This window comes from Xenopus tropicalis, chromosome 5 (genome assembly GCF_000004195.4).
Source record: "Xenopus tropicalis strain Nigerian chromosome 5, UCB_Xtro_10.0, whole genome shotgun sequence".
Classification (NCBI taxonomy): Eukaryota; Metazoa; Chordata; class Amphibia; order Anura; family Pipidae; genus Xenopus; species Xenopus tropicalis.
The window spans coordinates 161,482,062-161,504,336 of record NC_030681.2 but is presented as its reverse complement, the minus strand read 5'-3'; the positions used below and the strand labels follow the sequence as shown (position 1 = coordinate 161,504,336).

Below are 22,275 nucleotides of genomic sequence, written 5' to 3'. Positions count from 1 at the left end.
CTGGCCCCGCCCATAGTGGAGATCATGTGACCACTAAGAGACGCACGCCCCCCTGTGTATTCACACCGCACGAGTGGAGAAATGGATGGGCGGGGCTATCTCTGGATGGGCGGAGCTATCTCTGGATGCGTGCTCTAGCGCTAGCGGTGCGCTCCGGTTACAGAGGCGCAGGGTTGCCAGGTTGGCAGGTTTTTCGCCAAAGTACAAACCCAAAGTCAAGGTACAAATTTAGTCCCGTTTTTGGAGCCTTGGCGGGTTTGTAGTTTGGAAACTAGCCAAAGTTGTTTTCCTCTGACGTACCTGTCCCAGTGCATGTTGGGTAATGTAGTTTGTATTTTACAATTAACCCACAGCTAAGATTAATATAAAACTACAATACCCAGCATGCAATTATAGATAGAGGCTCCCTTTTCCATTCCTCTGCTGAACCTGAAGCAGCAAAACTACAATAACCTGCAGGGACTGGCTTATAGCCCCCCACCCCCAGCATCGCTGCCCCCCGATACACGGGTGTAAGGAATGGGCCCCAGATAACTGACTCCGCAGTCACATTCCGTAGGGGCAGTTCCAGTCACTGCCGGTTGGAGCTAACGAGCAGCGACACATTCTGTCCGGCCCGGGGCAAATTGTCCAGTAATTGCGCCTCGTAATGATAAGTAGCAGCTGTGCAGGGTAATTTGTAGCCTTCCGACAGGGAAGCGCCTCTGGGCTGAGACTGGGCGCCGGGAATATTCCGTGTTAGATCTCTATCATTAGCCAATGAGGAGCCTCTTGAGATTCCAGACTGGGGCAGATCCCCACGGCAATGAAGCTGTTAATTCCAAGTGTCTTTGGGCTGAAGTTACCTGTAGGGCAAATATCCCCTCTAATACACAGGGTGGGGAGGGGTCCTGTACTGTATATTAGGGGAAAGGTGCTCTGTGTGATTCATTGGGGGGGAGGAAAGGAGATTTCACCATCAGCATAGGAAGGGGTTCCTTACTGTAGGGGTTTGCCTACAGGGGAAGGAATATATGTGTACGTATCAGTATAAGGTTAGCTTTGCCTTTATCTCGCTGTGCCAGTCGCTGTGCCGCACACAGAAGCTGAGGGTAAGGAAACTCAGGAAATGCTGATTCAGTAAAAATAAAATATGGCTCAGGCTTTATTCCATAGAAAATCACATGACAGTGCGACCGGATAGGCACATGCTAAGGCTTTGGGTGTCAGTGCCCTGTAATCCTGTAGCGTGGCACTGCATTGGGCAAGATGGAGACAGTAGGGCAAGATGGAGACGGGACAGTGGGGCAAGATGGAGACGGGACAGTGGGGCAAGGTGGAGACAGTAGGGCAAGATGGAGACAGTAGGGCAAGATGGGGACTGTAGGGCAAGATGGAGACAGTAGGGCAAGAAGGAAACAGTAGGGCAAGATGGAGACAGTAGGGCAAGATGGAGACAGTAGGGCAAGATGGAGACAGTAGGGCAAGATGGGGACAGTAGGGCAAGATGGGGACAGTAGGGCAAGAAGGAAACAGTAGGGCAAGATGGAGACAGTAGGGCAAGATGGAGACAGTAGGGCAAGATGGAGACAGTAGGGCAAGATGGAGACAGTAGGGCAAGATGGGGACAGTAGGGCAAGATGGGGACTGTAGGGCAAGATGGAGACAGTAGGGCAAGATGGAGACAGTAGGGCAAGATGGAGACAGTAGGGCAAGATGGGGACTGTAGGGCAAGATGGAGACAGTAGGGCAAGATGGAGACAGTAGGGCAAGATGGGGACAGTAGGGCAAGATGGGGACAGTAGGGCAAGATGTAGGCAGTAGGGCAAGATGGGGACAGTAGGGCAAGATGGAGACAGTAGGGCAAGATGGGGACAGTAGGGCAAGATGGAGACAGTAGGGCAAGAAGGAAACAGTAGGGCAAGATGGAGACAGTAGGGCAAGATGGGGACAGTAGGGCAAGATGGAGACAGTAGGGCAAGAAGGAAACAGTAGGGCAAGATGGGGACAGTAGGGCAAGATGGAGACAGTAGGGCAAGATGGAGACAGTAGGGCAAAATGGAGACAGTAGGGCAAGATGGGGACAGTAGGACAAGATGGAGACAGTAGGGCAAGATGGAGACAGTAGGGCAAAATGGAGACAGTAGGGCAAGGTGGAGACAGTAGGACAAGATGGAGACAGTAGGGTAAGATGGAGACAGTAGGGCAAGAAGGTATACATCTCCCCCCCACAGTTTCCCCCCAACATGCCACCAGGATTCTCTCCTTGGGTCTCAGGAGGCATCTGCTGTTTAGTTTTCCAACAAGTAAAGAGCCTAGAATTGCACCCATACACAAGGCCCAATCACACTCCACCGGACCCTTTAGTTACCCAATCAGGATCCGCCTCAATATCTTCCATCTCAGACAAGATTCCTGTGTAATTCCAGGCCCGGGAGGATCCCTAGGGATTTGCTCCCAATAATTCAGACTTTGCACTCATGAGCGGAACCCATCAGTACCGGCAGTGAGATGCTCAGAACCAACTGGGCCCAATATTCCCTGTGACTGCATTAAATCTAAAGCTTGGTTGCTTCATAGTGTGAATCTGATTGGCCACTCATCAGCTGACAGGAAGGGATACTGCCCCGCCTCCTTTCTCATGCAGTCCCAAAAGTTTGGCCAATCAGCTCTGTGCATATTGTGATTACTCAGCCTGTGGGGCAGCCAATTAAAGGGCCTACCTGTTCCCCTCTCGCCCCCAGTAACAAGACCTCCCTGTGTAACAATTGGGCTCTTTATTATTGGACATTGAATTCACTTTTTTAACCAAATTTCTGGTGAAACCGATGGCTTTTTGCGCTGATATCCCAAGTCATTGGCGGGCACTGGGTGGGCACCTGATGGGTGGCTGGCACTGGGAATGGGTTTCTTTCTGGATGATGGATCCCCCCCAATGCCACCCAAGCACCCATCAAATCCCAAGCCCTGGCCCAGTGTTCCTGTTGGGAGCCTGTATGACCCACTTGGGTTCTGTCTGTAGATCCAGTACCCCCGGCTGCATGTTACCCCAGGGCGGGGCCTCCCCATCTGAGTGACAATGAATGGCTGCTCGGGGGGTACCAGATGGGGGGCAGGAAGTCTCTCCGTAGTCGCTCCATACAGTACAGAACCAATGTGTTGGGCCTCGGTGCCTCAGTCTGTGGGAGCCCAATGGGCAAAGCAGAAGCAGTGATGTATATGGGTGCCAGGCTGTGAGTGTGCCAAACTGATACCCCAAAACTTTGTGTCCCCCCATGTATGTACCCAATGTGCCGTAGGATGCCGATATATAAGTAGTGATATGGGGTTCCTATGCCCGCGTAACTGTGCCCCCCCTGCAGAACATTCCGGGGGGGTTTCTCCTCATTGATATAAAATAGAATTTAAATAAAAAAACACAGAGGTAAAAAAGCCATTTACAAGGGCAACATGTCACTGGTACAAATGGCTTCCTGGTGCCGCCCCCGTAGCAGATGGTGCCAGCCCCGTAGGAAGGAGATGGTGCCAGCCCCGTAGGAAGGAGACGGTGCCAACCCCGTAGGAAGGAGACGATGCCAGCCCCGTAGGGAGGAGATGGTGCCAGCCCCGTAGGAAGGAGACGGTGCCAACCCCGTAGGAAGGAGACGGTGCCAACCCCGTAGGAAGGAGACGGTGCCAGCCCCGTAGGAAGGAGACGGTGCCAACCCCGTAGGAAGGAGACGGTGCCAGCCCCGTAGGGAGGAGACGGTGCCAGCCCCGTAGGAAGGAGACGGTGCCAACCCCGTAGGAAGGAGACGGTGCCAACCCCGTAGGAAGGAGACGGTGCCAGCCCCGTAGGGAGGAGACGGTGCCAGCCCAGAAGGGCACAGGGCCAACGTCCTGTTAGATCTCCTCCTCCTCATAGAGCAAGATGGCGCTGAATACGGTGAGGGGCTCCCCCGAGTGCCCGACTCTGCCCATCACCAAGTCTATGCAGAGCGTCTCGCCGGCGTTCAGCTGCAGAATGATATTGAAGATGCCCAGCGAGCCTGGCGTGGTCTTGTTCTCCACAAGGGGCTTCTCCAGGCCCTCGGGCTCATAGCCGGCAGAATCCGTACGGGCAATGCCAGTGTTGGACTTGGACAGCACCGCCTCCAGCTTCTCATTCTGGTACCCGGTCAGGATCCCGCTGATAAAGTATCGGCCACTCAGCGGAGCCGTGAAGATACCTGGAACGTAACATGTGTGGTACCCGGGCATTAGTAAGATACGGGGTACAGAGGGTATATATGGGGTACAGAGGGTATATATGGGTTACAGAGGGTATATATACAGTATATGGGGTACAGAGGGTGTATATATATATGGGGTACAGAGGGTGTATATATATGGGATACAGAGGGTGTTTATACAGTATATGGGGTACAGAGGGTGTATATATATGGGGTACAGAGGGTGTATATACAGTATATGGGGTACAAAGGGTGTATATATATGGGGTACAGAGGGTGTATATACAGTATATGGGGTACAGAGGGTGTATATATATGGGGTACAGAGGGTGTATATATATGGGATACAGAGGGTGTTTATACAGTATATGGGGTACAGAGGGTATATATACAGTATATGGGGTACAGAGGGTGTATATATATGGGGTACAGAGGGTGTATATACAGTATATGGGGTACAGAGGGTGTATATATATATATGGGGTACAGAGGGTGTATATATATGGGGTACAGAGGGTGTATATATATGGGGTACAGAGGGTGTATATACAGTATATGGGGTACAAAGGGTATATATATATATATGGGGTACAGAGGGTGTATATATATGGGGTACAGAGGGTGTATATATATGGGGTACAGAGGGTGTATATACAGTATATGGGGTACAGAGGGTGTATATATATATATGGGGTACAGAGGGTGTATATATATGGGGTACAGAGGGTGTATATATATGGGGTACAGAGGGTGTATATACAGTATATGGGGTACAAAGGGTATATATATAAGGTACAGAGGGGAATATGGCAGCAGAAGGCAGTGCAAATGATATTGGTGGTAGAAGGATTTGGGCACCATGTGTTGCCCCAGCGAGTGTTGCACCAGAGGGGGGCAAGTGACATTGCCTTACAGAGCGCTGGTGAGTTTCCACCTACATAGCGACTTTACCCCACCCTCTGTACCCCTTACTTCTCTTTCCCTCTCCCTTTCCCCAACAACCTTCTCTTCTTATAGACATAACGGGCCGAGCCCAGTGTGGTGGGTGAGTGTTGGTTGGCGCCCAGGGTGGCACTTACCGCTGGTCGGATCGTAGGCGTTGCCATCATTCACCAGGACTTTATCAAAGATGATGGTTCCGGGGTCCAGCTGGGGGTAAGTGAGGGCAGCGGAGAAGGCAATGTTTGGGGCAATGGCCGACTCCCCTATTGGACCTGCAGGGGACACACAAGGCACATTATTATTATAAATCAGGGTGTTCCCCTCCCTCTGGCTGATTATACATAGGGTCGAGGGGCAAACGTGATGGACTTGTATCTACCCCAGTTACTATGGATTGTTGTTGCCCTCCTGAGAGGGGTATATTGGGTACAAGGAGTGAGAGAGGGGCTCCTATTGGCTGCAGTGAGATGTTAAAAGGGCGGTTCTCCATCATGTTATAGAATGGCCTATTCCTAGCAACTTTGCAATTGGTCTTCATTATTTATTTGTTATATTTTTTGCATTATGTGCCTCTTCCTCCTCTGCCTCTTTGCAGCTTTCAAATGGGGGTCACTGACCCCGGCAGCCAAACCCTATTGCTCTGTGAGGCTCCAGTTTTATTGTTATTGTTACTTTTTATTTCCTATCTTTCCCTATTGATATTCCCATCTCTCGTTCAAACCTCTGCCTGGTTGCTAGGGTAATTAGGACCCTAGCAACCAGATTGCTGCTGAAATACCACACTAGAGAGTGGATAAACCAAAAGCTAAATAACCGAAAAAAATAAAATAACAAATGAAGACCAATTGCAAATGATCCGGGGGGGGGGGGGCAGTGCCAGGATGGAGGGGGGCTGCCGTACACACATGAAAAAAAATCCCCTTTCCTGGCGAGTTTCCATAATCAACCAGAATTAAATAGCAGGAAATATTCCCGTAAATGACAGTAATAAAGGAAACCCATTAACCCATTAAATTCAGCACAAGGCGGACCTTTCATTAAATAGTTTCCTGTCAGGCCCATAGTTCTGATTCTCTGGGGGGGCGGGGTTATCTATTTAAAGGCACACTGTCCCATTTACATTAGTGTTTAGAAAAGCGGGGGGGGGGGTCACTGGGCATTAACTGTGCCAGCTGGGCATGTAAATGAGTTCCCTATTGCCCAGGGAGGGGGCATTTATCCCACGGGGGCCATTTGCTGGGTGATATTTCCCATTGCGGTACCTTGTTCTCCTCGCAGACCTGGAGCAAAAGAGAGAGAAATAAGAATGAGATACATTAACCCCTTCCCACACGGTTACACGGGGTTATTTAGCCAATGTAAAGTCCAGTAACCCATAGCAACCAATTAGCAAGTAGCATTAACTGAAAGCAAACATCTGATTGGATGCTATGATTTACTACAATTGGGGCCTTTTAATACATTACTCTGTATATTAATGAGAAATGGGGCATTTAGGGGGTAAAAACGATATTATTTCTTATAATTATGTTTATTTCCAAAATATCCTTTATTCCTTACCTGGGGGTCCCACCGGGCCCTGTTTGCCTTGGGCACCATCTTTTCCTGAGGGTCCTGGAGGTCCTTGTGGACCTGGAACTCCTTGTTTTCCCTGAGGGCCTGGGGGGCCAGGAAGCCCGGGGGGTCCTACAATGAGAGAGGTCTCTGTGACAGCTGCATGAGGGGGGGGGGGATGTGCAAGGGCCACAGAGGGTAACTATCCATGAAACAGAAAATGGCTGAATGTGAGAAGTCTGACCTTTAGGGGGCAGTATACTCCCACGTGAGCCCAATACTGAAAGACTGGAACAAAGAGATATTGTTTTTGGCCGGCGGAGTCCCTTCCACCCTTAAACCTTCACAATCAGTGTAAAAATAGAAATAAGTTGTGAATAGTAAGCCCCTCCCACCACTGGGCGTGTCTTTAATATTAAATAGCTTTAATTCATTTGTGGGACCATGTTGTCGCCCTTCAGTATATATTGTACCTTGAAATATTGGTATATACTGGTATATATTGGGCTCACACTGGTATATATTGGGCTCGCACTGGTATATATTGGGCTCACACTGGTATATATTGGGCTCACACTGGTATATACTGGGCTCACACTGGTATATATTGGGCTCGCACTGGTATATATTGGGCTCGCACTGGTATATATCGGGCTCACACTGGTATATATCGGGCTCACACTGGTATATATCGGGCTCGCACTGGTATATATCGGGCTCGCACTGGTATATATTGGGCTCGCACTGGTATATATTGGGCTCACACTGGTATATATTGGGCTCACACTGGTATATATTGGTCTCATACTGGTATATACTGGGCTCACACTGGTATATATTGGGCTCACACTGGTATATACTGGGCTCGCACTGGTATATATTGGGCTCGCACTGGTATATATTGGGCTCGCACTGGTATATATTGGGCTCACACTGGTATATATTGGTCTCATACTGGTATATACTGGGCTCACACTGGTATATATTGGGCTCACACTGGTATATACTGGGCTCACACTGGTATATATTGGGCTCACACTGGTATATATTGGGCTCGCACTGGTATATACTGGGCTCGCACTGGTATATATTGGGCTCGCACTGGTATATATTGGGCTCGCACTGGTATATATTGGGCTCGCACTGGTATATATTGGGCTCAGACTGGTATATATTGGGCTCGCACTGGTATATATCGGGCTCGCACTGGTATATATCGGGGCTCGCACTGGTATATATCGGGCTCGCACTGGTATATATGGGCTCGCACTGGTATATTTTGGGCTCAGACTGGTATATATTGGGTTTGCACTGGTATATATTGGGCTCACACTGGTATATATTGGGCTCGCACTGGTATATATTGGGCTCGCACTGGTATATATTAGGCTCGCACTGGTATATATCGGGCTCGCACTGGTATATATCGGGCTCGCACTGGTATATATCGGGCTCGCACTGGTATATATCGGGCTCACACTGGTATATATTGGGCTCAGACTGGTATATATTGGGTTTGCACTGGTATATATTGGGCTCAGACTGGTATATATTGGGTTTGCACTGGTATATATTGGGTTTGCACTGGTATATATTGGGCTCACACTGGTATATATTGGGCTCGCACTGGTATATATCGGGCTCGCACTGGTATATATCGGGCTCGCACTGGTATATATTGGGCTCGCACTGGTATATATTGGGCTCACACTGGTATATACTGGGCTCGCACTGGTATATATTGGGCTCGCACTGGTATATATTGGGCTCGCACTGGTATATATTGGGCTCTCACTGGTATATATTGGGCTCACACTGGTATATATTGGGCTCACACTGGTATATATTGGGCTCACACTGGTATATATTGGGCTCGCACTGGTATATATTGGGCTCGCACTGGTATATATTGGGCTCACACTGGTATATATCGGGCTCACACTGGTATATATCGGGCTCTCACTGGTATATATCGGGCTCGCACTGGTATATATCGGGCTCGCACTGGTATATATTGGGCTCACACTGGTATATATTGGGCCCAGGAACCCCAGTCTGACCCTGATACACACTGACTTCATTGTGTTGTGCTAGGTGTGTTCTAGGTATCATAAAATGCCTCACCCATGAAGTCTTGGAGGGTGAAGTTCTGGAACTCAGAAGACAGGACCAACACGGAGCTGTTCAGGGTGTTTATCCTCTTGTGGATTCCATTCAGTTGGCTGCTGTGGAGCTTCTCAAACCAAGCGCTATGGGTGCGCAGGGTGCTATTAACCTCCTGGACACAGTTCCACAGGCCAGACACGTGTTTGTTGAGGTTCTCCTTGATCTTGCTCAAGCTCCCTGCCACCGTGTCCAGCTTCACACACATGTTCTCCAGCTTGGAGACCCTCTCCTCCAGGAAACTGGCAGAACGTCTACAGTCTTGTGTCTCCTCCAATACCGTGGTCTGGAACCGTTCGATCTCTTTGTGAACGTTATCGAACTTCTCTGTGTTGTCCCCTATGTGATCTGTCACCTCCTCCTGGATCTTATTGATCTCGGTGATTATTTTGTCTTTGGTGGTGCCCAGCTCAAGGATGTCTGTCTGGTGCTTCCCAACTGTCTCCTGAAGGTCTTTGATGGTGTCGTTGATGGAACTAAAGGACACAATAATGTTGGATAGCTCTCCTTGCATCGATTTGAGATCAACGTTGGAGCTTCCCCCAAATACACTGAACCCATCTAGAGGCTTATTGGAGCCGGACTGTTCTTTGCCCTCCTCTGTTTTCTTCTGGATGAGACGGCAAATGCCCGTACATTCGGCCACCTGTTCCTTCAGTTTCCCAACCTCCTCCTGCAGATTGGAACATACCTGCCCACAACTCTTGTAATCAAACTGGATCATCCTAGTGAGGGACTTTATGCTGTTCTCTAGGTCGACCATCTTTCCGTTGGTCTTGTTCTGATACTGGGAAATGTCTCTGCTTGCCGAATCGTATGTTTCGCTCACGTCAGAAGACATTTTGATGAGAGACTCTGCGTTGGCTTCTGCTAAGGCCTTGACATTTGTCAGTTCATCCTCCAAGCCCGTAAGAGTGTCTTGTAATGAGTTTCCAGACAGCCGTAGGTCTGAGATCTCCAAAGTGATGCTATGAATCTTGTCTTCGTTGGCCTTGACTCTCTTCTCTACTTCACGGACGGTGTTCTTCACCTCGGAACTTCCGCTGCTGCACTGATCGGCACAACTGTCGGCGGTGTCGGTTACCTGTTGCTTTAGATTTTCCATGTCCTGGACAATGTCGTCGAGCAAGCCGTCATTCCTTCCCTGCATGTTCTTGAGGGACTCTATATCCAGCGCCAAGTTGGTCATGGTCTGACCTACTGAGTCTGCGGAGTTGTTCACTAGTTCAGACAGAAGAATATTTATCTTCTCCTCATTGTTATTGATGCGGTCTTCCAAATCAGTCCTCAGTTTGTGAATTTCTTCCTGCAGGTAGTTCTGGATGTCGTTCCTGTAATGATAATATTGATCCTCTAGGCTTCTCTGCGTGGTGTTCATCTTGCCCTCTATGTATTCTAGGCGGTTGTTCAAGTTTTGGCCCTTTATAGAATTTCCTGCACCGTCTCCACCTCCCAACTGGTTGTCCATACGCACAGTTAGCGCAATGACTGACCCAGAGAGGGTCTCGGACTTGGTTTCCATGTCGTCTACTTTTCTGTGGAGATCGGCCACATCAGCGCAGCAGTCCTTGGGCATCCGATTGGAAACCTCCACCAGATGTGCTTGCATCTTCTCAACGGCCTCCCTGTTCCTTTGATCTATGGAATTGATGAGTTTCTCTAGACCTTTCATACGGTCCCTGTCCTCATTCTGCTGGTTGCGGAAGCCTTCCACCCCAGATAGGCAAGCGGAGCAGGACTGCTGCATCCTCCTCTCCACTTCCTTCAGGATGTCTGCTCTTAGCTCTGTGAGCTTCTGGGTCATGGTGTTGTCTGTAACACCCGAATGCTTGTCGTTTTTATTATTCAGGTTGTCAAGCTCCTGAGAGGTGATTCTGTTGTCCAACTCAGTCAGTTGCCTCTGTAGGTCATTGAGGGTGTCCTTCATGCCAGGCTGCCCTGAACCCGAGTCTGACAGTTGCTTCCCATTGAGGGCAGTCTCCACGGTCAGTCGGATCTCTGACTGGTACTTCTCATGCAGCCCTTGCATGGTGGATTGCAAGCTCTGCAGCTCCCTGCTCAACTGCTGGACCTTGTCTTCCAGCTTTTTCACCATTTCTGAGTCCCCTTGCCCCGAAGCTGAGGAGAAAAAATGCAGAGAGTGAGTGAAGAAGTGACATCCATTTCTCTTTGGTTATATCAGAAGAACTAGAAGATCCCAGAAGAGGTATCTAATGGACCTGTTGGTGGCACGGTGCCAGTACCTGTGCCCACGTGTTACATCCATGCAATGCTGCCACACATGCCCAATGGCTACTCCTTTCTAAGTCCCACCAAGATATGAACCCAGACAGTTTCAGGGGCCACCAGAAAACCTTAGACCATAGGCCCACTCTCCAAACCATCTGTCCTCCTTTCCTCACCCAACCTCTTTATTCTCCCAGTCTCTTTTATTTACATGCTGCATCTATTCTTCCACCTATTTCTCCTCTTTATTCCCATTCAGAAATAGGGAATGACCATGAAACAGGCTAAATGGTCAAGAGCAGGAGGGCCCACTGACCCCTGGGCCCACCGGGAGTTTTCCTGGTATCCTGGCCAGTCCGACACTGAACCCAGAGAGACCCACGTGGTGCTCAGCAAGTCACCTACAATAGAAAAATAGCCCAAGGAAAGAGACAGATGAGTTTCTAGTTGATCTGGACTCACTTTCTCCTCTGGAGCCACTCAATGAGTTCCCGCCGCTGGACCCGGACAGGTTTGGCCTCACAGGCTTGGGTCTGGGCTTGGAGGTAGTAATTTGCAGGGTTCCTGCTGGGCCGTCCATACAGTCGTCCCCAGAGTAGCCGTGACAGCACTTCCACTCCATGTCTGATACCGTCTTGTAGGCCACTCTGTATCGTGGTCTCATGTAGCTCCGGTACCTGATGGGCAGAACAGAGTTACATGGGAAAAAGCCCAACTCCACTGGGCGGAACCTGTCTTCTCAACCAGTTACCCCTGTGTAACTACAACCAGTTACCCCCGTGGAACTACAACCAGTTACCCCTGTGTAACCACAACCAGTTACCCCTGTGTAACCACAACCAGTTACCCCCTGTGGAACTACAACCAGTTACCCCTGTGTAACCACAACCAGTTACCCCTGTGGAACTACAACCAGTTACCCCTGTGTAACCACAACCAGTTACCCCCTGTGTAACCACAACCAGTTACCCCTGTGGAACTACAACCGGTTACCCCTGTGAAACATCTGTATCTATTCCTCCATTGACTACAGAGCACTGCCCAGCTGTGGGTCTAGTTGCCAATAAATTTAGCCATTGTAATTTGGCCACCAGAGGGCACTGTCCTGCTAGGCTTTAAGCTATATTTTATGGCAGTATGGCAGCTTCTACTCCCAAAAATGAACACAAATATGCAGATACATTGTGTGCTTTACTGAGCTTTTCTCACTGCTGGGCCCCCACAGGTGAGTTATATGAAGTGTATATACTGTATATATATATATGTTATGTAGCAGCTACTTATACTTACATGACAGAGCGTGGGCACTGAATCTGCCCCCAGGTACACGGTTGATATTCGGGCTTCACATAGGCCTCGGCTCCATCCTCCACCATACAACTAACTGTCCGAGTCACCACGTATGCGCACCAGTTCCTAGGGGGCAGCAGAGAGTCCGTCAGGGACCAGGGCCATATACAAATCAGCCCTCTTGTTACTGTTCTCATTGCTTTCTATTGGGGAGCCCCCCTTTACTCATTGGCACCAAGTACCAGGCACCCTACTCTCCCCGTGTTTCTGCCATGAAACCCTCACTGGGCCCAATAGTTTCCTGGGAGGGGGGGGGGCACTGCGCTCCATGGGAATGTGATGAGCGAAACTTGGTTTCCTTCCCAGAATTCCAGCTGTTTTATATGCAAATGAGGGCTCCTCCCCCAATTGAACTGTTTGCCCGGATCCCTTTCCCCCTGTCTGCGGATCAGACTCCCCTGCACTGATTAACCCCAAGGGGGGTAACACCTTTATGACCTGTACCTACAAGCCCTACCCACTTTATGACCTGTACCTACAAGCCCTACCCACTTTATGACCTGTACCTGCAAGCCCTGCCCACTTTATGACCTGTACCTGCAAGCCCTGCCCACTTTATGACTGGAGTAGTCCCAATACCCCCTTGAAGGTGCAGGGTTCCTCACAACCAATTGTCCAACTGCGCACACCGGACCCAGTGAATCCTCACCTGTGATTGGATAGTGGGAGAATATTCCATCTTTCCTATATATTTCTTCCCTATTAATCACACAATGCACCAGTCACACTCAGGCCCTTGACTATATGGCACTGATGGGCACCAATGCCACCCGCTGTGCCACCCAAACGGAATACATTGGATCAGTTATCACTATATAGACCTATTAGACATTATTATTAGCTATGGAGAGGGCAATGCACCTCAGTGTTGGTTTCTCGGGGGGGCAGTTGGCCGGGTCTGGGGGGGGGCAATGGGAATGAGCAACCGGACACACTAGGGATGGTTCCAGGGGCAAAAGAACCTGCCCAGTAAGGGGGGCACATGATCCCCACATGGGAGCAGTGGGAGAGACCCCCAGGGATATAAATCACCCCAGCCTGTCTCTGGGAATGGAATCTGCCCCCCCAGGAGCCATCACTCTTCCCCATGTGTTTATAGGAGCAGATTTACTGCCTGTTATTGTTGGGGGATGTTTGACATGAAATGTGAATTGTTGGTGTAAACTGTTTGGATTAAATGCCCCGGTGGGTTCTGTCCTTCCTAAAATTACATTTCTCTCTGTAAACAGGGTCTGGGGCTGTCACTGCGCTTGGTACTGGGTATTGGGTCTCCCTTCTGCTGGGAAATGGACCGACTAATGTGCTTAATGTAACAGTTGCTATGGGACAGACGTTAGTAACGCTCAGGGAACATGTTCAGTAGGGGCTGAAGGGGCTGCTGGGAAATGGACCGACTAATGTGCTTAATGTAACAGTTGCTATGAGACAGACATTAGTAACGCTCAGGGAACATGTTCAGTAGGGGCTGAAGGGGCTGCTGGGAAATGTACCGACTGTAACAGGAATTATTTGTGCTGTACAATCTGAGAACAGCATTTTTTGGGAAGGTGAACTTACCCTTTAAGCCAATGATAGTTTAATACAATAGAAGTGGGGGAGGGAGATAAGTAAATAGAGAAAAGTGCAGGATTAGTGACGAGCGAATCTGTCCCGTTTCCTTCCGCAACTTATTCAATGCGACTTATTTTGTTGCGACTACGACTTTTCCCTCACTCTGTGCATTTTATGCACCTAAATACAGGGGTTTAACCCCATTTCTCTATGTTTCTCACCTCTCGCCGTCGCTTAATTGTGTTAGTGCAACACTTTCCCTTTAACGCCCTGTACTTTTCCTTTAATGCCCGTACTTTCCCTTTAATGCCCGTACTTTCCCTTTAACGCCCCGTACTTTCCCTTTAACGCCCTGTACTTTTCCTTTAATGCCCGTACTTTCCCTTTAACGCCCCGTACTTTCCCTTTAACGCCCCGTACTTTCCCTTTAACGCCCCGTACTTTCCCTTTAACGCCCGTACTTTCCCTTTAACGCCCCGTACTTTCCCTTTAACGCCCGTACTTTCCCTTTAACGCCCCGTACTTTCCCTTTAACGCCCGTACTTTCCCTTTAACGCCCCGTACTTTCCCTTTAACGCCTACTTCCCTTTAACGCCCCCTTTAACGCCCCGTACTTTCCCTTTAACGCCCCGTACTTTCCTTTAACGCCCGTACTTTCCTTTAACGCCCGTACTTTCCTTTAACGCCGTACTTTCCCTTTAACGCCCCGTACTTTTCCCTTTAACGCCCCGTACTTTCCCTTTAACGCCGGTACTTTCCCTTTAACGCCCCGTACTTTCCCTTTAACGCCCGTACTTTCCCTTTAACGCCCCGTACTTTCCCTTTAACGCCCCGTACTTTCCCTTTAACGCCCGTACTTTCCCTTTAACGCCCCGTACTTTCCCTTTAACGCCCCGTACTTTCCCTTTAACGCCCCGTACTTTCCCTCTAACGCCCCGTACTTTCCCTTTAACTGGCGGCTTGGGCGGCGGCGCTTCCCCCCATGTTACAGGCATGTGACCCGCTAGGAATGAGCGGTTCTGCCCAGCGTGTCGGTGCCGGCGCTGCCCGGGCCTTGGGGCCTTGGGGCCTTGGGGCTGAGTAATCAGGAAGTGGAAAACACGACGCAATCGCAAGATAAAATAAATGACGTAAATGAGAGAGATTTCCCAGCTCCGCTCTTTATTCCCGGCTCCAAATGCAGCCGATTATCCCCAAATCCTGATAAGGCCCCCCCCAATCCCCTTCCCGGCCCCCCCCCCAATCCCCACTGGGGCCCCAGGGTGTCAGGGCCAGAGGCAGCTGATATAACACAGTCACATAGTAACTCAGGCTGAAAAAGGACACAAAGTTTTCTAACAGCGTGGGGGGAATGGGACCCCCGGGCCGGGGACTCCGTATCCAAGGGGCCCCTCAGAGGTAACAAAGGGACGTATTATCCCGAGTAACAGCTGTTACACATTCCCAGTATTTACATCAGGGATGTCCAACCTGCGGCCCTCCAGCTGTTACACCCCCCCCCCAACATCCACCTCCCCCCTCGTAGGGTTAATCTCAGGAGCCAGACTGGAAATGCAATAGTTACTGGGGGACGTGGCACCCCCCCATAAGGCCATAAAGGGTTAATCACAGCCCTTATGTGGATCAGCCCTGCAGGCAGGGGGCGCACTAGAGTCTGGGAACAGCAAGGGGGGGGTTCGTGCCTTGTGCGTCTGAATGGGGCGAGGGGACAAGGGAGAGGAATCATCAGGCTGCTCTGGGGGTGCCATAATGCCAGTCTGGCTGTGCCCCTCACAATCGGATTGGGGGTGTCTCGCCCAAGGCACCCATACACTGCCAGGCCCCCCACATAAACAGATCTGGGCCTGATTGGGCCACCCACACGCTGGGTCATATTGGGCTAATCCCAGTGGTTTAACTAGCCGCAGCCTGGCCCGGGTGTAGGTTATGTATCCGAGCCCCCCACTGCTCCCCAACTCTGAACTTGTGCTCCCCCCCCTCCACCACTGGACACAAATGCCCCTGTCCCGCTGCCCACAATTTGCCTAACTGCCAGCTATGGCAGTTACAAAGAGGCCCAAACAGCCCCCCCAGCCCAATAAACAGTAACTGCCTATGGCACCTTACAGCCCCCCTGGCATTTGCCAGAACCCACAGATTGCCAGTCTGGGCTGCTCACCACAGCTCCGAGGGGCCCCCCATACACGAGCCAATAAACTTGGCATGGAGGGACTGTTTCAGCAGTTTTTATTGGCCTGTGTTGGCCAGCTGTTCCCTGATGTATGAGAAGTGGGGGGCAGGGGTGTAATTATAGGCCAAGCAGAGATGGGGGGCCCAGGAGGTTTAGTGGTCCCAGCAGGTATAGGGGTCCCAGCAGGTATAGGGGTCCCGGCAGGTATAGGGGTCCCAGCAGGTATAGGGGCCCCAGCAGGTATAGGGGCCCCAGCAGGTATAGGGGCCCCAGCAGGTATAGGGGCCCCAGCAGGTATAGGGGCCCCGGCACTGAATGATAAGAGTATAAATGTACATATATCAATAACGTCTTATTCCCAGAGTTGGGGGGCTTAGATGATTTTGCAGTGGGGCTCCATAGGTTCCACCAGTGGATTCCGGGGTGCAGACAGAGGGGATGTGAGTCTGGGCCCCCAGTCGGGCAGAACCGGCCAATGACAGCAGAGAGACACGGGGGGGGGGGGGGGGAGATATTCTGTATAAATATGAACTCATCAAACTGAAAGAAAAACCCAATTTTTCTATTTTAGGAACCTGGCTCTGAGCCCGGAGCTTAATAGGAAAACAACACGTGTCCGAATGATCTCTCCCTGAGCTGGACCACTCATACATTCCTCCTACATAATAACCAGACTCAGACTGACCCGCCCACACCTAGCCCAAGCCCTGCCCCCATAGGGCCACTCTCATACATTCCTCCTACATAATAACCAGACTCAGACTGACCCGCCCACACCTAGCCCAAGCCCTGCCCCCATAGGGCCACTCTCATACATTCCTCCTACATAATAACCAGACTCCGACTGACCCGCCCACACCTAGCCCAAGCCCTGCCCCCATAGGGCCACTCTCATACATTCCTCCTATATAATAACCAGACTCAGACTGACCCGCCCACACCTAGCCCAAGCCCTGTCCCCATAGGACCACTCATACATTCCTCCTACATAATAACCAGACTCAGACTGACCCACCCACACCTAGCCCAAGCCCTGCCCCCATAGGGCCACTCTCATACATTCCTCCTACATAATAACCAGACTCAGACTGACCCGCCCACACCTAGCCCAAGCCCTGCCCCCATAGGACCACTCATACATTCCTCCTACATAATAACCAGACTCAGACTGACCCCCCACACCTAGCCCAAGCCCTGCCCCCATAGGACCACTCATACATTCCTCCTACATAATAACCAGACTCAGACTGACCCGCCCACACCTAGCCCAAGCCCTGCCCCCATAGGCCACTCTCATACATTCCTCCTACATAATAACCAGACTCAGACTGACCCGCCCACACCTAGCCCAAGCCCTGCCCCCATAGGGCCACTCTCATACATTCCTCCTACATAATAACCAGACTCCGACTGACCCGCCCACACCTAGCCCAAGCCCTGCCCCCATAGGGCCACTCTCATACATTCCTCCTACATAATAACCAGACTCAGACTGACCCGCCCACACCTAGCCCAAGCCCTGCCCCCATAGGGCCACTCTCATACATTCCTCCTACATAATAACCAGACTCAGACTGACCCGCCCACACCTAGCCCAAGCCCTGTCCCCATAGGGCCACTCTCATACATTCCTTCTATATAATAACCCGAACCACACTGACCCGCCCACACCTAGCCCAAGCCCTGCCCCCATAGGGCCACTCTCATACATTCCTCCTACATAATAACCAGACTCCGACTGACCCGCCCACACCTAGCCCAAGCCCTGCCCCCATAGGGCCACTCTCATACATTCCTCCTACATAATAACCAGACTCCGACTGACCCGCCCACACCTAGCCCAAGCCCTGCCCCCATAGGGCCACTCTCATACATTCCTCCTACATAATAACCAGACTCAGACTGACCCGCCCACACCTAGCCCAAGCCCTGCCCCCATAGGGCCACTCTCATACATTCCTCCTACATAATAACCAGACTCCGACTGATCCGCCCACACCTTGCCCAAGCCCTGCCCCCATAGGGCCACTCTCATACATTCCTCCTACATAATAACCAGACTCAGACTGACCCGCCCACACCTAGCCCAAGCCCTGCCCCCACAGGGCCACTCTCATACATTCCTTCTGTATAATAACCCGGCTAAGACTGGCCTCGCCCACACCTAGCCCAAGCCCTCCCCTCATAGGGCCACTCTCATACATTCCTTCTGTATAATAACCCGAGCCAGACTGGCCCCGCCCACACCTAGCCCAAGCCCTGCCCCCATAGGACCACTCTCATACATTCTTCCTACATAATAACCAGACTCCAACTGACCTGCCCACACCTATCCCGAGCCCTGCCCCCATAGGGCCACTCTCATACATTCCTTCTATATAATAACCAGACTCAGATTGACCCGCCCACACCTATCCCAAGCCCTGCCCCCATAGGGCCACTCTCATACATTCCTTCTATATAATAACCAGACTCAGACTGACCCGCCCACACCTAGCCCAAGCCCTGCCCCCATAGGGCCACTCTCATACATTCCTTCAGAGTAGAGTACCACCCCCCAGGCTCCCTGTTAGCAATACAGAGTAGAGTACCACCCCCTGGGTTCCCTGCTAGCAATACAAAGTAGAGTACCACCCCCTGGGTTCCCTGCTAGCAATACAAAGTAGAGTACCACCCCCTGGGCTCCCTGCTAGCAATACAGAGTAGAGTACCACCCCCCGGGCTCCCTGCTAGCAATACAGAGTAGAGTACCACCCCCTGGGCTCCCTGCTAGCAATACAGAGTAGAGTACCACCCCCCGGGCTCCCTGCTAGCAATACAGAGTAGAGTACCACCCCCTGGCCTCCCTGCTAGCCATACAAAGTAGAGTACCACCCCCTGGGCTCCCTGCTAGCAATACAGAGTAGAGTACCACCCCCTGGGCTCCCCTGCTAGCAATTACAGAGTAGAGTACCACTCCCGGGCTTCCCTGCTAGCAATACAGAGTAGAGTACCACCCCTGGGTTCCCTGCTAGCAATACAGAGTAGAGTACCACCCCTGGGCTCCCTGCTAGCCATACAGAGTAGAGTACCACCCCCTGGTTCCCTGCTAGCAATACAAAGTAGAGTACCACCCCCTGCTCCCTGCTAGCAATACAGAGTAGAGTACCACCCCTGGTTCCCTGCTAGCAATACAGAGTAGAGTACACCCCCCTGGGCTCCCTGCTAGCAATACAGAGTAGAGTACCACCCCCTGGGCTCCCTGCTAGCCATACAAAGTAGAGTACCACCCCCTGGGCTCCCTGCTAGCAATACAGAGTAGAGTACCACCCCCGTCCCTGCTAGCAATACAGAGTAGAGTACCACCCCCTGGGTTCCCTGCTAGCAATACAGAGTAGAGTACCACCCCTGGGCTCCCTGCTAGCAATACAGAGTAGAGTACCACCCCTGGGCTCCCTGCTAGCCATACAAAGTAGAGTACCACCCCCTGGGCTCCCTGCTAGCAATACAGAGTAGAGTACCACCCCCTGGGCTCCCTGCTAGCAATACAGAGTAGAGTACCACCCCCCGGGCTCCCCTGCTAGCAATACAGAGTAGAGTACCACCCCCTGGGCTCCCTGCTAGCAATACAGAGTACAGTACCACCCCCTGGGCTCCCTGCTAGCCATACAAAGTAGAGTACCACCCCCTGGGCTCCCTGCTAGCAATACAGAGTAGAGTACCACCCCCTGGGCTCCCTGCTAGCAATACAGAGTAGAGTACCACCCCCTGGGCTCCCTGCTAGCAATACAGAGTAGAGTACCACCCCCTGGGCTCCCTGCTAGCAATACAGAGTAGAGTACCACCCCCCGGGCTCCCTGCTAGCAATACAGAGTAGAGTACCACCCCCTGGGCTCCCTGCTAGCAATACAGAGTAGAGTACCACCCCCTGGGCTCCCTGCTAGCCATACAAAGTAGAGTACCACCTCCTGGGCTCCCTGCTAGCCATACAAAGTAGAGTACCACCCCCTGGGCTCCCTGCTAGCAATACAGAGTAGAGTACCACCCCCTGGGCTCCCTGCTCACGTAGTAGTTCAGATCTCACGTTTTCCAGCTGCAGAGAATCAGCACATGTGGTTTGCACTACGGCCAATACCTGGAGCTCCAGTGGCCCCCCCAGTACCTCAGAAGCTTTATACATGAAATGACTGGCATGCTGGGTACTTACCTGTGCCTGCTGGCCGCCCGAAGTCCATTTTGTGCCTGAGTTACCCCTTGTGCAGTCATCACTTGGGTTTGAGGGGCAGCTCCCCCCGTATAAAGGTTATAGCGGGAGGGGAAGTTTGTGGGGTGCACCCCCCTCACATTTATACAGATTACACAGCTGAGTAGGAGCAACAGAGTCCTGACGCCCATTTTTAGGGCTGAGAATCAGCAGAGCAAATGCCTGAAAGAGACACAATGTATTATAATCCCACAGCTCCCGGCAAAGACCCAGCGGTCTCTCAGCAGAACATCAGTGGTACTGATCCAAAATGAGCCTTCCTCAGTGGTCAGTATGAACGTATAGGGATTAGAATCACCTTCAGCAGTCCCTATATCCACATGTAGACCAAATGACCTCTCCAGTGGTTTCTATATCCTGCTGTAGATCAGAGCGAGGTCTCCCGTGGCCAAAATATCCTCATAGAGATCAGGGCGAGGTCTCCAGTGGCCAATAGATCCTCATAGAGATCAGAGTGAGGTCTCCAGTGGCCAGTAGATGCTCATAAAGATCAGAGTGAGGTCTCCAGTGGCCAATAGATCTTTACAGAGATCAGAGTGAGGTCTCCAGTGGCCAATAGATCCTCATAGAGATCAGAGTGAGGTCGCCAGTGGGCAGTAGATCCTCATAGAGATCAGAGTGAGGTCTCCAGTGGCCAATAGAACCTCATAGAGATCAGAGTGAAGCCCCAAGTGGTCAGTAGATCCTCACATCAGAGGAAGGTCTTCAGCTGCAGTCTGAAAATGCTCCCTGGTGGTTCCTCCAAGCAGATCCACAGGACTTCTTTGTGGGCTTGGTTCCTCCAATCATGTGCCTCCAACATACAGACTCCGTAACCGTTACAGTCTGCAGCCCCCACTCACCTTTAGATCAGAGAGGGACTATTTTGTGCTCTCCCTTCTACTATCTCCTCAACATCTCCACATTGGTGAGAGTTGTCTCAGTGCTGATGTCTCCCCAGGTCTCAATGCTGATGTCTCTCCAGGTCTCAGTACTGATGTCTCTCCAGGTCTCAGTACTGATGTCTCCCCAGGTCTCAATGCTGATGTCTCCCCAGGTCTCAGTACTGATGTCTCCCCAGGTCTCAGTGCTTATGTCTCCCCAGGTCTCAGTGCTGATGTCTCCCCAGGTCTTAGCTCTGATATCTCTCCAGGTCCAATTAGAACTCAGCGTTAGTGCCCATGAAGCTCCCAGCTGGACCAGTCGTGCTCAGTTCCAGATGTGCCCCGTGACCCGTCGGTGTGTTCTCGCTCAGGACTCCCCAGTGAGACTGCAGGGCTACTATTTGTAGACAGTTGTTGTCGTCACCAGCTGCGGTCACGTCTGAGAGTAGTTGAAGAGACACAAGCAAAGATGGACCCAGTCGGTCGGTGCTGATCCAGTTGCAGCTCTCGTTCCCGGGATAAGTTTGATGGGAAGTTTAGTTAATTGTTGGGGTGTCGTTATCTCCCCCTGCACCCCTGACTGCTGTCACCCCCAGCACAGAGAGACCCCCAGCCCGAGCCCACCCCAGCCAGCATCCAGCACTCCAAGGAGACAGTAATGAGATTCCCCCATAGCAAGAGACTGACCAGGAGGGGGAGGAGAGGAGGAGAGAGGGAAATCCTAAAAGGAGAGAAAGATGCAGAATCCCCCCCCCCCCCCCCCCCTTGGCCAACTTCCTGCCCCGCTCTCAGGATTAGATCCAGATTAACCCTCACAATGCTCACTACTGTGCAACCCCGGCTCCCCCCCCTCGGCCAGACTTGCCCTAATGAGCCAGATGTGGCTTTGTATCAGTCCTTGTAAGAGCCCAATGTGCCCCTGGATTCTGGGGGGGCTGCGGGCGCTTTATGGGGTTACGGTGCTCATGTGACCCCCCCCCCGGTGCTGTAGCCCAGGCACAGGGTAAATGCCCTTGGGTGCTG

At 51.5% G+C, this 22,275-nt stretch overlaps 1 protein-coding gene across 2 annotated transcripts; it reads right to left on the bottom strand.

The window, feature by feature from the left end:
* Positions 1 to 2,737: 2,737 nt before the first annotated feature.
* On the bottom strand, positions 2,738 to 21,885 carry emilin1 (elastin microfibril interfacer 1). Of its 2 annotated transcripts, NM_001097401.1 has the most exon segments (9): positions 2,738 to 3,684; positions 3,760 to 4,187; positions 5,270 to 5,404; positions 6,395 to 6,412; positions 6,693 to 6,818; positions 8,811 to 10,967; positions 11,538 to 11,752; positions 12,366 to 12,491; positions 20,333 to 20,507. In NM_001097401.1, coding segments are annotated over 8 exon segments (3,162 nt in total). In that variant the 5' UTR covers positions 20,392 to 20,507; the 3' UTR covers positions 2,738 to 3,684; positions 3,760 to 3,861.
* Between the last annotated feature and the right edge of the window lie 390 nt (positions 21,886 to 22,275).